General features: G+C 42.9%; 1 protein-coding gene across 1 annotated transcript in view; it reads left to right on the top strand.

Moving 5' to 3' along the window:
• The window catches only part of NALF1 (NALCN channel auxiliary factor 1), a 793,645-nt gene that overhangs the window by 754,812 nt on the left and 21,459 nt on the right, over positions 1-17,374 (top strand). The window contains exon 2 of the mRNA XM_074983195.1: positions 16,317-16,488. Coding sequence (XP_074839296.1) covers positions 16,317-16,488 — 172 coding nt within the window. The remainder of the gene's footprint in view (positions 1-16,316; positions 16,489-17,374) is intronic.

Here is a 17,374-nt window from a genome sequence, read left to right as displayed (position 1 = left end):
TCCATGAGTTCGTTTACCTCGGGTCCACCATCACTGACACCCTGTCGTTAGACACTGAGCTAAATAGGAGGATAGGAAAAGTGGCCACAACTCTGTCCAGACTCAGCAAGAGAGTGTGGAATAACAACAAGCTGTACACTCACACCAAAATGCAAGTCTGCAGAGCCTGCATCCTCAGCACCCTCCTTTATGGCAGCGAGACTTGGACCCTGTATGCCCGCCAGGAAAAGAGGCTGAACGTCTTCCACTTGCGCTGCCTCAGGTGCATCCTTGGAATATCATGGAAGGACAGAGTGACCAACACTGCCATCCTCGAGCAAGCTGGAATCCCAACATGCACACCCTCCTCAGGCAGCGTCGACTCCGCTGGCTTGGCCACGTCCACAGGATGAACGATGGAAGGATTCCAAAAGATATCCTGTATGGTGAGCTAGCCTCTGGCAAAAGACCTTCTGGACGCCCCTAGTTGCGTTGCAAAGATGTCTGCAAGAGAGACCTCAGAGAGGTAGACATCGAGCTGGACAACTGGGAAGATCTAGCAGACGACCGCAGCAGATGGAGGCAGGGGTTACACAAGGGCCTTCACAAGGGTGAGTTGAAGATCAGACAGCTAGCAGAGGAGAAGCGAGCGCACAGAAAGCACAATAAGGACTTGCCAGACACCCACTATATCTGCAAGAGATGCAGCAAGGACTGTCACTCTCGTGTGGGTCTTTATAGTCACAATAGACGCTGTAAATGAAGTCCTCAATTGAAACTTTAAAGGGTGCGATCCATAGTCTATGCAGACTGAAGGATGCCTACTACCTATATGTGTAGAGTTCCAGATACAAACTGTCATTCATAAAGTTAAATTACTTTCCCAAAGTTGAGTTCAGAGGAATGCATGTATCTGTACATATACATGACCATAGTTGAACAGTGGTCTCACAAGTTAAGTGGGTGCTTAAAACTGGGCTTTGCATGCATGCCAGTTGAAGTAATGCATCTAATTCCCCTGAATGCTCTTGAAAATAGCGCCCTTGATTGCTTTATTGGTTTGGGTCCCCGGTGTTTTACCCAGCATCATATAGAGAGATACTGGCAGATATGGGAGATCTTTTATAAAGTGCCATCATTTTAGATTCTGTTTTCTTTTTACCTTGCTTTGCTTTGGAGCAACAATATCTACTTGGGAAAAAAACAGCAGTATAATTTTTCAGCAGTTGCTGAAACATTATATACTGGGAAAAATCTTTCTATCTCATCTGATGTCCATGAACGAGAACTCCCAGGCCCTTTGTCAAGATGTGATGAAAGTACTGTAAAGGCTTACTTTCCTTAGATTTGAGTTAAGCTCCTCCTTTATTCTACAAATGAGGTTGATTTCTTTTTTTAATGTCTGTTGAGTGTGCATGTGTTTGTGCAGGCATGTGGCTACACCTGTGTGTTTGTTGGACACTTCAGTTATTCATATTTTATATGTGTTCTCTTGGTTGTAGGTAGATTAACCAGAAGTAACAACTTGGAAAAAACAGAGAGTATACAAATGGAAGTATGTTAAAATAAAAAGGCAAAATTCTTATTTTAGGAGAATATGGAATCCCCATTTTACTGTCTCACAGCAAGCAGTATCTTACAGTTTGAATAGATGTGAAATAGTGAAGGAGAAAAACCGGGTAGTGAAAAGGTAGAAGCAGTGACTACTTGGAAGAAAGGAGAAAGATGGAGACAGAGAGAGAGTGAGAGGGAATGAAAAAAGAAAATACTCCCCCAAAATGATGGTCATTAATTATTTATCTCTCTGATATGAATGAACAAAATTGGCACTTCATTTTCCATGCATGAAAATGTATAAGCCTGGTGTGTTTTCTATAGCAATCTAATACTTCTGTAACACAATTACATGTCCACATTCACAGTCTTCATCCAAAAAAAAGAAAGATGAAAAACCACACACACACAACAGTGGAAAAATGTTAGCAAGAAAAATTATTTTAAAATGATTTTATTACATGCAATAAAAGGTATGGGGAATATGGGGAACATCTACTGTGAATATAAATCTTTGGCTTAACCATTGAAGTGCTAAACAAACAATCAAAAAAAAAAGAGTAATCACTACCTATAAAATATATAGTTGCAACATGCATACCTGAGACATGTCAACATATATTATCATTGATGGTGTCACATGGAACTTTTCCTATAGCAGCAGAAACCTGTGAGAAGAATCTGTGAATTCCAAGGATTTAGGGCACATCAGCAGATAGGACAGTATACCTAAAAATATGAAAGCCAGACAGAATGTGAACTTCTTGGAGCAGTGCTGACAGGGTGTGAGCCGATGCCCAGGTGCCTGCTAAAGGTCTGGTGAGGCAAAAAGCAGGGGGCGGGCGATGCTACACCAGCAGCTATGCTAAGCAGCCAGGGCAGGCTGGGTTCTTTGGTTTGTGTTTAGTTTGGGTACAGCAGCAAGAGGAAAATTACACTTAGAGAGGCTTTAACAGTTACTTTTTATTTATACAAAGATAGAAACAATTTAACTAAGACAAATGATTAAAGTACAAGTTAGTACTCATGGTTCTTAAAGGGGAAACAACACAATTTAACTTAAGAAAAGTTTTAGACAAACTAGCTAGCTTAAACTAATACAATTAATGTGTACACAAGAAAGGCCTGTTGCAGGTGTGATTTTTACCCCTGCCTCTTAGACCTGGTGGAACCAGAGTCTTTCCCTCAATTCCTATAGGAAAGAAGTTTAATACAGGTGTAATTCTTACCCCTGCCTCCTAGATCCAGTGTGACCCAGATTCTCTCAATCCCTCAGGAAGAAGTAGATACGAACCAGGTGTCCCCAGTCTTGGGAGTTAATTCCAGGCCTGGCCAGCAGGTGTAGGTGATTGAAATTCAAAGGGGGGGTGGTTTGCCAAGCCCCTTTATACCCCTTTTGTCACGTAGGCTTCTTCCTGGTCTTAAGTGGCCAATTGGGAGGAATGTTTTGAACCCCAGGTTTCCCAGGGAAGATGCAAGGCTCCATTTGCATCTGTGAATTATGGACAATTGGGCACCTTTGGAGGTGATGGGCAGGGTTTCCCCAATCTTCCTGGGGAAGTGATCACGGCTGGGGAAGTGATCAAGGCGTGTCAATTACTGAGATCAGCCAGAAGGGCGGCCATTAGCTAGCCCATTTACTGTCTGGTTTTTGTGTATAGTAGAGAGGCTGGGCGAGACAGCACACCTGCGTTCCCAGGACATCAAAGGCCGCCTGTCTCCCCTGCTTATTTCTCTCTCTGTCTCTCCCAGTGGGGGGGAGAGGGAGAAAAGGCCAAAGTGGGGGGGTTCATGTCTGGCTACACAGGGGTGTGTAGTTATATCAGCTGAGGGCAAGTTATAACAAAATTATGGGTTGCTCAAATTCTCAGCACACCACATATACTTCAGCTCTGAAACAACAGGTTCTTTTGCAATTAGTGTCCATATGGGCAGTTTGCTTCAGGTATGGTTGACCTCCATGGGAGACTGGACATTTCTGAAGCAGTACCCTTTTGCCATGTGCATGTGTCTCAAACACCCTTGTGCTCTGCACTGACTTTACACAGGGGTGAACAGGCAGTCTGCCGTCAGGTGCTTCTCAACCACCTTGGTGTGATACAATATATTCAGCATGTCCCAGTCAGTCAATCTAACCTCAACTAGTTTGTTAACCACCAGAGTTTATTACTTTACTGTTTAGTAGTTAGATTAGGTTTGTAAAAGGGTTATTTCTAGTCTTCTTATTCCTCTCCCCTCTATTAGGGAGACACACTAGGATCACCAGGGTTCAAACATTACCTAACTTGTCTGGAGGCAAACCCAGTCAACAATGGGCAGTCCTAATGTATTCATTATCCAGGGGAAACAAACCTTCTACTGGAGAGCAATTTGTATTTAGGCATTAATGCCATTAAGGGCATGGAGTGCAATTTCTATTAAGGTATCAGTGGACCTGATTTTCTCACATCGACAACTGCAGGAAATACACAGAGAACAAGGAAAACTGTTATTCATAGCATTTGTGGACTTTACAAAGGCATTTGACACAGTTAGTAGATCAGGACTATACAGAGTATTAACCAAGCATGGCTTCCCACTGACCCAACTCAAGCTCATAACATCCTTTCACAAAAGCATGAAAGCAATACTGCAATTTGATGGATCTACATCAGAACCGTTTGCAGTGAACAGCGGAGTCAAACAAGGGTGTGCTCTTGCCCCTATTCTCTTTGACATATTCTTCTCAGTTCTATTAAACTGCACATTTCAAAACTCACACAGCGATGTATTTCTCCACACAACATTAGGTGGCTCTGTGTACAACCTGGCTAAACTCGAAGCCAAAACTAAGTCAAGAAAGTCCTCACTGGAGAACTCCTCTTTGCAGATGATGCAGCTCTCGTCGCTCAGAATGAAGACACGCTACACTTACTGATGGGCAGCCCCCAGCCAGAAGGGTACTGTCCCACCACAGTTCACCTGCCTCACTGGGCGCATGAGGCTTAAGGTTCCCAAACCTGACAAGTGACTGAAATTTGAGCACCAGGCAAACCAATAAGAAAATCAACAAGAAAAGGAAACCATCAAAGTTTTAAGCTTGCTTGCTGGAATGTGCGGACCATGCTGACTGGTTTGACTAAAGATCTTCAGGACATCAGCGACACCCAAAAGACCACTGTCATCAATGAGGAACTGAAGAGGCTCCAAGTTAACATTGCTGCTCTGCAAGATGCAACTCGGAGATTCGGGATCTCTAAAGGAAAAGGATTATACCTTTTGCTGGCAGGGTAAAGTCCAGGGAGCATGGTGTTGGCTTTGCCATCAGAAACACCCTTCTACAAATGGTGGAATTAGTCATGGGCTGATTGGAAAGACTCCTTCAGGTCACACTTCAAACTTGTGCTGGTTCTGTCCACCTGATCAGCGCTTACGCTCCAACCCTGTATGCTGCACCAGAAGTAAAAGACAAGTTCTATGACATGCTTAGTGCTGCCATAGCGCAAATACCTGCTCGCGAACAACTGTACAGTTTGGGTGACTTCAATGCGAGAGTTGGAGCCGATCGTGACTCATGGCCTTCCTGCTTAGGCCACTTTGGTGTGGGAAAAATGAATGAAAACAGACAGCATCTTCTCGAACTTTGCACGTGCCACAATCTGTGCATCACAAACACATTTTTCCAAACCAAGCCACAGCACAGAGTGTCATGGAGACACCCACACTCGAAACACTGGCATCAACTAGATGTGGTCATCGCTAGACGCAATAACCTCAAAAACGTCCTTCTGACACACAGCTATCATAGTGCCGACTGCGATACAGATCATTCGCTAGTTTGCTCCAAACTCAAGGTGAGACCCAAGAAGCTGTACCACTCTAAACCTACTGGAAGGCTCCGCATTGATGCCAGAAAGACAGCAAACTCAGAGACAGCCAAAAAGTTCAGAGTGACCCTCGAGGAGAATCTGGACAGCAGCGCTGGGGGTGCCGATGTGACATCCAAATGGCAGCATCCGAGGGATACAATTTACAACATGGCCTTGTTGGTGTTTGGACGAAGAGCTAGAAACACAAATGACTGGTTCGAAGCTAACTCCGATGAGATGATTCCAGCCATCGAAAAGAAGCACGCTGCACTCCTGGAGTACAAACGCTCACCAAGCCAGAGTACCCTGCAAGTGCTCAGAGCAGCCAGAAAAACAGTACAGCAGACAGCCAGGCACTGTGTCAACAACTACTGGCTTGAGCTATGCAGCAGCATCCAGACCAGTGCTGACTCTGGTAATCTCAGGGGAATGTATGAGGGCATCAAGAAGGCATTAGGACCCACCCAGAACAAGATGGCACCTCTGAAATCCAAATCTGGTGAAGTCATCACCTACAAAGCCAAACAGATGGAGCGCTGGGTCGAGCACTACTCTGAGCTGTACTCACACAAGAACATTGTAGTTGATACAACTCTCAATGCTGTCGAGCTCCTACCAGTAATGGACAAACTGGATCAGGAACCATCTGTGGATGAACTGAAGAAAGCCATCGACAGCATTGCAGCAGGAAAGGCCCCAGGCCAGGATGGTATACCACCAGAGTTAATCAAGTGTGCCACGGACACCCTCCTGGAACCCCTGTATGAGCTACTGTGCCTGTGCTGGAGAGAGGGAGAGGTTCCACAAGATATGTGCGATGCTAACATTGTAACCTTGTATAAGAACAAAGGAGACAGAAGCAACTGCAACAATTAATGTGGAATCTCCCTTCTAAGTATCACTGGTAAACTGTTTGCTCATGTCATCCTTGGCAGACTGCAGAAGATTGCTGAGAGGGTGTATCCCGAATCACAGTGCAGATTCTGCGCAGAGAGACCTACGATTGACATGGTCTTCTCTCTGAGGCAGCTGCAGGAGAAATGCAGGGAGCAGAAGAAGCCACTCTATATTGCCTTCATTGACCTGACCAAGGCCTTCGACTTGGTCAGCAGGGATGGACTGTTCAAACTGCTCCACAAGATAGGCTGTCCGCCACAGTTACTCAAGATGATCCAGTCTTTCCACAAAGACTTGAGAGGAACCGTCCAATATGACAGCACATTATTGGATGTTTTCAGCATCAGAAGCGGTGTCAAACAAGGATGCGTCCTTGCTCCGACATTGTTCGGGATCTTCTTCGCACTCCTTCTGAAGCACGCCTTTGGATCGTCAACAGAGGGCATCTTTTTGCACACAAGATCTGATGGTAAACTGTTTAATCTTGCAAGGCTGAAAGCTAAATCTAAGGTGTGGGAAGTCCTTATCAGAGATATGCTGTTCTCAGATGATGATGCTGTAGTGTCACACACAGAAGACCGGCTTCAGAAACTGCTGGATCAGTTCTCCAAAGCATGCAAGGACTTGGGGCTTTCCATCAGCCTAAAGAAGACAAACGTACTTGGTCAGGACGTTGCTGAACCTCCATCAATCAGCACTGACAACTATACGTTAGAGGTTGTCCACAAGTTCGTTTACCTTGGGTCCACCATCACTGACACCCTGTCATTGGACACTGAGCTAAATAGGAGAATTGGAAAAGCAGCCACAACTCTGTCCAGACTCAGCAAGAGAGTGTGGAATAACAACAAGCTGTACACTCACACCAAAATGCAAGTCTGCAGAGCCTGCATCCTCAGCACCCTCCTTTACGGCAGCGAGTCTTGGACCCTGTACACTCGCCAGGAAAAGAGGCTGAACGTTTTCCACTTGCGCTGCCTCAGGCGCATCCTTGAAATATCGTGGAAGGACAGAGTGTCCAACACTGCTGTCCTTGAGCAAGCTGGAATCCCAACCATGCACACCCTCCTCAGGCAGCGGCAGCTCCGCTGGCTTGGCCACATCCACAGCATGAATGATGGAAGGATTCCAGAAGACATCCTGTATGGTGAGCTAGCCTCTGGCAAAATACCTCCCGGACACCCCCAATTGCACTACAAAGATGTTTGCAAGAGGGACCTCAGGGAGGTAGACATCAAGCTGGACAGCTGGGAGGAGCTGGCAGATGATTGCAGCAGATGGAGGCAGGAACTACACAAGGGCCTTCAGAAGGGTGAGATGAGGATCAGACAGCTAGCAGAGGAGGAGCGAGCCCACAGAAAGCACAGTAAGGACCTGCCAGACATCCATTACACATGCAAGAGATGCAGCAAGGACTGTCACTCTCGTGTGGGCCTTCACAGTCACAGTCGATGCTGCAAATGATTATTCCAAATGGAACTACGAAGGGCACCATCCATAGTCTATGTAGACTGAAGGATGCCTACTACTACCTACTACTACTACTGTATGGTTCTGAGGCATGGACCACTGACTTGAACCAGGACTAAAAACTGAACAGCTTCCATCTTTACTGCCTCTGCAGAATTATGAATATCAACTGGTAAGATAAAATTTCAAATGCAGATGTCCTATCAAGATGTGGCATACCTATCCTCACAATCATCCTTAACAGCAAAAAACTATGATGGCTTGGTCATGTGGGAAGAATTGGTGGTTAATGTCTTCCCAAAGAAATCCTCTTCTGTGAACTGTGATGTGGGTTGAGAACAACAGGAAGACCAAAGCTAACATTCAAGGGTACATGCAAAAACAGTATGAAAAAGTTCAACATCGATCCAAAATCCTGGGAATCTAAATCATCAGATTGAAATACCTGGTGATGATTGCTACGACAGGGCACATCATCCTTTGATAGTATATGTGCAAGCCACGCAAAAGAACTTCATCTTAGAATGAAAAACTCTCAAACTCCAGAATTTGGAAATAGACTGACATGTGGTTACTGCAGTCTACCGTGCAAATCCAATGTTAGACGGATAAGCCACAAGAGAAAGCTGCTGACTCAAACAATAACCATAGATCCTCACTGTCACTGCTAACCACTGTCTCTTGAGACATAAAGGGGCCATATTATCACTGGTACATGATCAAGGCAACAGGGACTGACAGTCTGCTTCTGCCAAAGCAGCACTGATGAATACTCTTGGAACCTCCAGTACCCAACATTAAGGGTCTCTGAGTACCACAAAATGCTAAATGGCTATCCCAGTTTGTGTCTGCCCTATGTCATGTAATGTCTTCCATAACACCACTTCCTCTGCAAAGCACCTTACTTGAAGAACTCCCCCTTCCGTGCCATGACTTCATCTGGTACCACAGGAATGCAGATAGTCACTATGTCAGAGGAGCTGTTGATGCATAACAAATACCTTTCAATAACAAGAGCTACATGATCACCAGAATTTTACCTTTCCCAAGTACTGCCTGATTCTCCACCATTCTCTATAGAAGCACTTCTTGTGGATAATAATTGGGATCTTTTCTTCAGATACTCATATCTATGTTCTAATCTTCCCTAATAACCAGACTAGGAACCCACTTACATACAGAGAGGGCTGATACTGGGACAATAACTTTTGAAACTGTTTCTCAGTAAGTATGAGTAACTGTGTATGCCACTTCCTCTACTGTATGATCCGATCCACCTCAATGGCCATATCGGGACCCTTGGATAGTCTACCATCAGCAGTCTTCTAAAACCTCTACTGGGACCACAGGGACAGTTATTTTCTTTCCCCATCTCTTTCTTCTCGACTACCCAAACAGCAGGAGGAAACTTTTGCTATGCAGGAGGCTAAAGCAGACAAAGAGACTCATGCACAGACTAACATCTTCTTGTCTTTTGCAGTTGAAGGGATGATGCCTCCCACCTTCTCCTCTGCTGACTAGTTGAAACTGTTTCAGGACCTCATAAAACAGGTGTCAAATTCTTTGCAGATACCCACTGAAGAAGTCAGGGTTCAGAATACAAATGGCTGGACATTTTACAGACACCATTGTCTGCTCAGGTGGCCTGACCTGTTAAGGATGCACTTTTAAACCCTGCAAAAACTATCTGACAGACATCTCCAACAGTACCAATCACTGCCAAGAAGCCTGATTAAAAAGTACTGTGTTCCAGAATTTTTATTTTCTGACCTGTATTCTCACTTGTTCATCGTTATTGGAGGGGTAACCATGTTAGTCTGGATCTGTAACAGCAATGAAGAGCCCTGTGGCACCTTATAGACTAACAGAAAAGTTTTGAGTATGAGCTCACGAAAGCTCATGCTCAAAACTTTTCTGTTAGTCTATAAGGTGTCACAGGACCCTTCATTGTTGTTCATCATAGAAGCTGTAAATGAATATAGATGATGACACCATGCTAAAAGTGACACCATATGACAAAGATCAAATGGGATGTCACCTTATTAGATAGTTGGAGACCTTTCTTTTGATGGTTTGTTTGTTTGTTTTTTTTATGGAGAAGAATCATGACTGTCAGCTACAGTTGACTACCTCCTGGGAATTGGGACTATCTACACATTCTATGAGAGATCACTTGGCTGCTGAAACAGCTTTTCATTCTCTGGGTTTGGGATTCTCGGTGTTCACTTCTCCCACAACGGTGATATTTATCAAGGGATTAGAGGACAAGGCTGATACTTGGACTTCAGTACACAGTTTTGCCACACATTCTTCAGTTGTCCATTCTTCCAGCTCAGATGTTGCCTTTGTGAACATGGTCTTGCCTATGGTCTTGAACAGAGCTCCAAAACAGAGCTTCTGCCCCAGCTGTGAGGACCCTCCCATACCCCATCTTGGTTCCAGAGCCCACACCACATCCTGTGTCCCACCCCCTGCTCCGGACTCGGCTCATAGCCCCATCCCACCCTTCAAACACCTCTGCCCAAGTCCAGAGCTAACACCCTAGCCCCTTGCCTCGTCCAAGATGAAAGTGAGTGAGAATTGGGGAGAGTGAACAAAGGACGAGGCATGGAATGATCCGGAATGTGGACTCTACGGAGGGAAAGAGCAGGAGGCTGGGCCAAGGTGTTTGGGTTTATGTGATTAGACAATTGGCAATTTGGGTATATTTGTGTCTGGGATGGGGAAAGGAGTGGTAGGGTTACTACATGGCACCCAATTTTGGAACAGAGAAACATACTCTTTCTTCAGTGCCTGATCACAGGCACACACAGGAATGGGGCCCCAGTCATAATGCTATCAGCTGCCTGCATTATCTTTGGCCCAAGGAACACCACAAGGAATGCTAACTACCTTGTCTGCCAAAGAGCTCAGGGAGTTTTTAGTGTTAGCAGTCCGTGTAGGTTGCATATGGATGTAAGAGAAAGGAGAAAGAGGCATCTGTGCCCTCTTCCTCCTTTAGGTTTCTCATTCAGCACTAGCCAAAGGGCCAGATTTATAAAGAGCCAAAAATACACATAGCATTCCAAGGGGATTTTGAAACATACCTATATGCCTAACTCCTACTGAGATTGGGGAAAATGAAATTGCTAATAGGGATCGGTGAAGTGGATCATATTGAAATCCCCACACCTCTAGCTCCATGTTTAGAACCTATAATCTTTCTGAGCTTTGCAGGGTTAGACTGGTGTTTTCCTGTACTGAGTTACATGGCTACCAGCAGAAGTGCAAAATTCTACAAGAGAGGCTGTTGAAATGTAATTTTATGTCCAGTTTTTCAGATATAAAAAGTGCAGGCAGAAAAAGCATCACATATATTTCCAGATTTGGGGATAACACTAATGAACCAGAAGGCCACTGAAGTCAATTAAAGGTCTGTCATTAATTTTAATGGGCATTGAATCAGCTTGAAATTCTGAGAGCTGTTGAACACCTGCAATGTACATTGATTTCAATAGAAATTATAGATCTTACCACCTTTTAAGATTAATTTCACTGGTAATGCTTTACTCTTATCTGGAGTTTTCTATTTAAAGGTCCATTTCAAGTTCACTTTCCTATAGCTGCAAGCCCTTTAGCCATAAGAAGACTGCAAAAACTGTCCATTCATCTTAATGAAGTGTTATCATCTGAAGCATTACTATGACCACTTAAATGCCAGTTTAAATAACTGCTTATATTGGAGGAGTTTAATAGTAGAAAGAGCCAGCAAATGTATGCATCCTCTTGAACTGGAATCACCGCTTTTGTCCCATTGGATGGTTATCTGAGTTTCCATATTACTGCATCATACAGAATCATAGAAATGTAGGTCTGGAGGAGATTTCAGTAGGTCATCAGTCCAGTTCCTTGCACTCAGGCAGGACTGAGCATTGGCTAGACCACCCCTGCCAGGTGTTTGTTTAACCTGTTTTTAAAAAAAAAAAATCTAGTGACAGATTCCACAGCCTTCCTCATTAATTTGTTCCAGCACTTAACTGCTTACTCCTTCCTAAGCAGTCATTTCCCATTTTATATTGGTACAATTGATTATTCATTCCTAATTGTAGTACTTTCCATTTGTCCTTACTGAATTTCATCTTATTTATTTCAGACCATTTCTCCAGGTTGTCAGAACCATTTTGAATTCCACTCCTGTTCTCCAAAATGCTTGCAACCCATCTCATATTTGTGTCATCTATAAACCTTATCCATTTTTCAAATCATTTAACTACTCTATTTTCCAAATCATTTATGAATATATTAAATAGAGGTAGATCCTGGACAGAGCTCCATGGAAGCCCGCTTGGCATATCTTCCATCTTGACTGTTACCCATTGATAGCTATTCTCTGAGTACAGTCTTTCAACCAGTTGTGCACCTCTCTTCGAATAGGCTCGTTTAGGGCAGAGGCAGGCAAGATATGGCACATCTTGCTATTTAGTCTGGTCGATGGCCCACCCCTGCAAATGGAGCAGCACCACTTAAAGGGACTAGCTGCTTCTTGTGGCTCTCGGCACTGTGGAGGAGGGAGGAGAGGATTCATGAAGTCCTCCCATCTCCAGCTGGTTTCTGGCCAATAAGAGCTGAGAGATGTTCCTGGGGGGTCTGACAGCATGAAAAGATTTCCCCGCAGCACTGAGAGCCACACAGAGTGGTCTAAGGCCTGGAAGCTTGACTGAGAGTGCTGCTGGCTGACAGCTGCTTAGGTAAGCACCCACGGGCCACAGCCTACCTCTGACACACATGCCCACCTGCACCCCACCTTCCTCCCAGACACTGCATCCTCCTGCACTCCTCCCACAGGCCAGAATCCTCTTCTGTATCCATACCCCCTCCTGGAGCATGCACCCCCACTGCTTGCCTCAGGTCACCACCCAAACCTTCTGCACCTTTCTCTCACCCACCCCCAGAACACACCTTCCTCCCAGACCCTGTACAACCTCCTACATCCCTCTCTGCAGAGCCCTGAGAATCCTCTCCTACACTCACACCACCTCCCAGACCCTGCTCCCCAATCCTCTGCCCCAGGGCACAAGCCTTTCCTTTACCCAAACTCTCTCCCAGACCCTCCCCACTCTCTTCTGCACTCCAATCACATAATCCAAGCTCCCTTTTGAACCCAATCTCTGTCCCATACCCCACACCCCCTCCGTAAGGAAGTGTGTCCTTTGACCAGTTACCAAAATCTTGGAGTGGCCCCCTATCAAAAATTATTGTCCACCTCTGATCTAGGGTATGTACCCCAAGTTTGATATTGAGGTGGTCATGAGAGATGACATCAAAAGACTTACTAAAGTCAAGGTATATAATATACAGCATATTGTGGCAACTTCTGCAGTTGACATCTATATGTAGCCTGTTCATAGACTATAATCAGCTGGGGAAGTCACCTGTGATGATGTTTATGAACACTGATTTTTATGAACTATTATATGGCAAGTTTTGATTATGCAAGTAGAGGATACGTCTTCTGAACAGTCACAAGTTTGCTAATGTCCATAAATTTTAAGGTAAAATTGTTGGATTTAAATAGCATGGTTAATAAACAGGTGCAGGTTCATGCCTCTTGTCTACAAAACTTGTCTCTACAGACCCAAAGTCAATTAGTCCCATTTAGTAAGTATCTAAACTGGTATCTGGTATTATATGATATCAGAATGACAACAATTGGTTCTATTTACATATATCAAGCACCTACTAATAGAGTTTGCACAGTACAGAAACATAGTATTTCAAATAGATTCCACATCTCAGCTGAGTGCCACAAACACTTGGCTACAGAGGTAGTCTGTCAATTTCTCCTGCTAGAGTTGTTCCACTTTGTACATATAATTAAAAATTCCTTGGAAAAGACAGAAAGAGACTGACTTCAAAACCAAGTGGTTAGCCTACTCATCTGGGATATAGGAGACTCAAGTTAATTGAAACTGAGTATTCCACATCCTAAGTGAGAGACCTAGATCCAGCAATCTACTCACTATTCTGGTTAGTTGATTTTGATGAGAAATTCCATCCTGTATCTGAGAAAATTTCCTGATTAAATTTTCATTGCAAGTGGTATGCTTAAAATTTCAGCTATGATGAATCAACATTTTTTCGAGTGGAAATAACACTTCATTAAAGGATTCCCAACCATCCCTACTTCCAAATAATGTTCACAGCCTATTCCACATAAATAGATACACCATCTTATCATTTTTTCCCATAATTGGTATTCCTAAACCAATGTAGAATTTTGTAGATAACTCATGCAGCATCTTTCACTTCAGGATTGTTTGTACTTGATATATCAAATTTCTCTGTTTTCTTTCTTTTCTCTAAGGTTTACTGAAAACCATTCCTATTCCAGGTTCATCTTACTTTTATGGCTCATCTTGGTTCAGTCTCTTTCAGCATTCACCTAGTCATGTTATTTGTGAGCCATACTTGATTTGGTTATTCTTTCTCTTTTCTGGTTTTATGAAAAGCAATCCGAGTCCAGGTACATCCCATTTCGTGGCACAGCCAAACCCTGTCGTTGCTTTAAGTTATGATAAAAGGAAGCTGTATTCAGAATTTGGTGGTCCTAGTTCTTACCATTTAGGAGGCATTCTGGATCAAACAGACAAACTAAAATATATTGCAGATGTACAGATTCGTTTGGGTCATTCATTATTGGACCAACGTCCATTGGTGAGAGAGACAGGTTTCAAGCGTCCATGGAATTCTTCAGGACTGAAGAGATCTGTATAAACTCTAAAGCTTGTCTCTCTCACCAACCAAAGTTGGTCCAATAAAAGATATTACCTTGTCTGTCTAATATCCTGGAATGAACACAGCTACAACACTGCTTATATAGCGAATCAGTTGTAATTTCAAACTTTATTTGAAAACAATGAATACACATATCACCTGGACTGCTGTCATGATAATCAATTATTGTGAATACACTTCATGTAAAAACATGTACAAGTGAATTTAAAATGCAAATATTTGAATTCACAATGTAAGAGCTAAAAGCTCCTATAGATGAGTTTAACATAAACCACAGATGAGTGATCTTGTTTTCAGTTGTCATGTAAAAACCTTACTTTAGCTGCTTCCATTCCAACTATTCTAAGAATAATAGATTTTTGGTTCTGAAACTACTAACTTGGAAATAATAGAACTTAAAATTTTACTGATACAGATAAAAACTATAACTGATCAGATGAAACATGCCTGTATTTGCATCAACTCTCCAGCAAATTAATGCTTTCAAATATCAGCTATTGAATTTTCAGTGTTTAAACTTTTTAAATATCAGTTTTCTATTCTTATTCTTATTCTTATTACAGGTATAGAAAAGGGAGATATAATCAAATGATATTGCTGTTCAGTTTCTGATAGAAGAAATGTAGTTACTAAATCTTTCATTTAGTTTTGAAGGAACACAGAGTTCTGGGACACAGACAGTAGGGCCACATCTACATGACCCCGGACTTCAGGTCTGCTGCCAGCAGAGCTATGCGAAGCAGATTTCTGGAAACTGCAAATGGCTTCACATTTGCATATTCATATGGCTAATTAGCATAGCTGCGTGAGATTTCGCTATTGGCGGAGGAATCTGCTGGCAGTAAAGAGATCATGTGGACATGCCTTTGCCAGCTAATCATAGCTCTGTTGCCAGTGGAGCTGAAGACCGGGGCCATGTAGATGTGGCCTAGGTGTCTCTCCACAACTGCTGCCTCATAGTCAGCAAATGCAACTCTTGCATTTCCTGAGCGCTTTATGAAGGAGTTGTATGGCTCATAGGTTCAAGTTTCCATTATGAATGATAGTGGGTCTCAACAAAATACCTTCCATGAGACTAAACGAATTAACATCAATATGCTTTAAAATAAATCATTTGGCTGCATTGCTTTACAGCTTCAGGTGATGGACTCTTTAATGTGAGGGATCTGGATCAGATGTAAATGTTCTTTCTGACTGCTTATAGATTTATCCCCTAGTCTGTCGCTGTTGACGTTCATGCACTTTAATGTGCTTCTTAATGCTGCAGACTGGATTGGAGTTTAACTGAGAGGAAACAGCACCATCTACAGTGACCTTAAGGCTTTGCCCTGCTTGGTATAATTATAAAGAAGAAATAGGACACGGTGTGTTAAATAAATCTCTTTGAAATGTCTTCTGGTGTTTAGTTCCTATGCCTTTTTCAAAATTATTCCTGCATTTTTAGAATCATAGTCTGTCTGTAAAGTACAGGACAGCACACACGTGTAATAAAAAGTGCATCAGAAAGTGATACATCTCTACACAAATAAGGTTAGAGAATAATATTAATCCAGTGACAATACAGTAATGTTTTATGTTTTTAAACCTCAGTCACTTTAGATGGGGTTTGGATGGGGTTTTTGTTGCAGAAGTGGGAGAGTAATGATATATTATGGGTTTGTTTTACTCAGGTGGTATTCTCTTAAAATTTACTTTTAAGAACCAGCATCAGCATAGGTGCAGTACAGTATGTACTTCTATTACTGAAAGTGCTATTGTCATCCATCTATACTTCTGATTCTTCTCTTTTTCCAGACTGTCTACAAAGCCTGGCTCTGTTCCCAGTATTTTGAAGTCACACAGTTTCACTGCAGCAACAGAATTCCTTGCAAGCAATACTGTTTGGAGGTTCAGACACGGTGTCCATTTATATTACCAGACAATGATGATGTCATCTATGGAGGACTATCAAGTTTCATCTGTACAGGTAGGGTGCAGACCAGCACATGTCATTAGTTTTCGTTCCAAATTTAGCTATGAAGGGTGTGACTAACCATGTTTTGTTTCCTCATAGCTTCAGCCATGAGAACCCAAAAGAATTCTTCTTCAAACTGGTTTCTGAAAGGTTTTTAGGAGTTGAAACAATACTTACTATGTCACATTTTCTATGCTTTACCTCAGACAAGAGTAGTTAAGTTTACAAAAGCACATTTCCTATTGAAATCTAATCTAATAATCTGTTATGCTTAATAATTTAATTGAGGAGAGGTAGCTTCTGTGTTATGCTTTAATACTAAGATATTGCAAGCAGAATAGTGACTTGAGCTGTGAAGCTAGCATCTACCAAATTTGCATTTCTCTGCAGTCTCACATCTTATGTCTTTAACATACATACAGTAATATCACTATGCTAACTTGCTAATCATGCCCCCATCCTAACTTTTAAAGGGACACTGTCCAGAGAAAAGCAAGAGGAATTTAATATTCTTCTGTTGGGCATGAGAGAGAGGGCTCAGAAAACTTGTCACAATGTAAGAATGTGGTAGACTCCAAAAAGGATATGAGGGCCTAAATTTGGAGAAATGTAGGAGTCATAGAGAACCCTCCCCCCAAACCTATAAATCAAGGGTCATCCACAATGATCCATGGGTCTTCCACCCCATTATTGGTTGAGCTGCCTCTGGCAGATGTATTGTGGCTCCCCGGCAGATGTATTGGGCATTTGGTGAATGGGGTAGCTATGGGAATTAATGTTGTTGAAAACAGCCCTCTCATTGAGGATGCTCAAGGAGTCTTAGGCCATGCCTACACTTGCCCCCTCCTTTCAGAAGGAGCATGTTAATAAGGCAGTTCAGAAGATGCTAATGAGACAC

Source organism: Carettochelys insculpta, chromosome 1, assembly GCF_033958435.1.
Source record: "Carettochelys insculpta isolate YL-2023 chromosome 1, ASM3395843v1, whole genome shotgun sequence".
Taxonomy (NCBI): domain Eukaryota; kingdom Metazoa; phylum Chordata; order Testudines; family Carettochelyidae; genus Carettochelys; species Carettochelys insculpta.
Note: the sequence above shows the minus strand (reverse complement) of the source record. Positions and strands in the feature narration are given on the sequence as shown.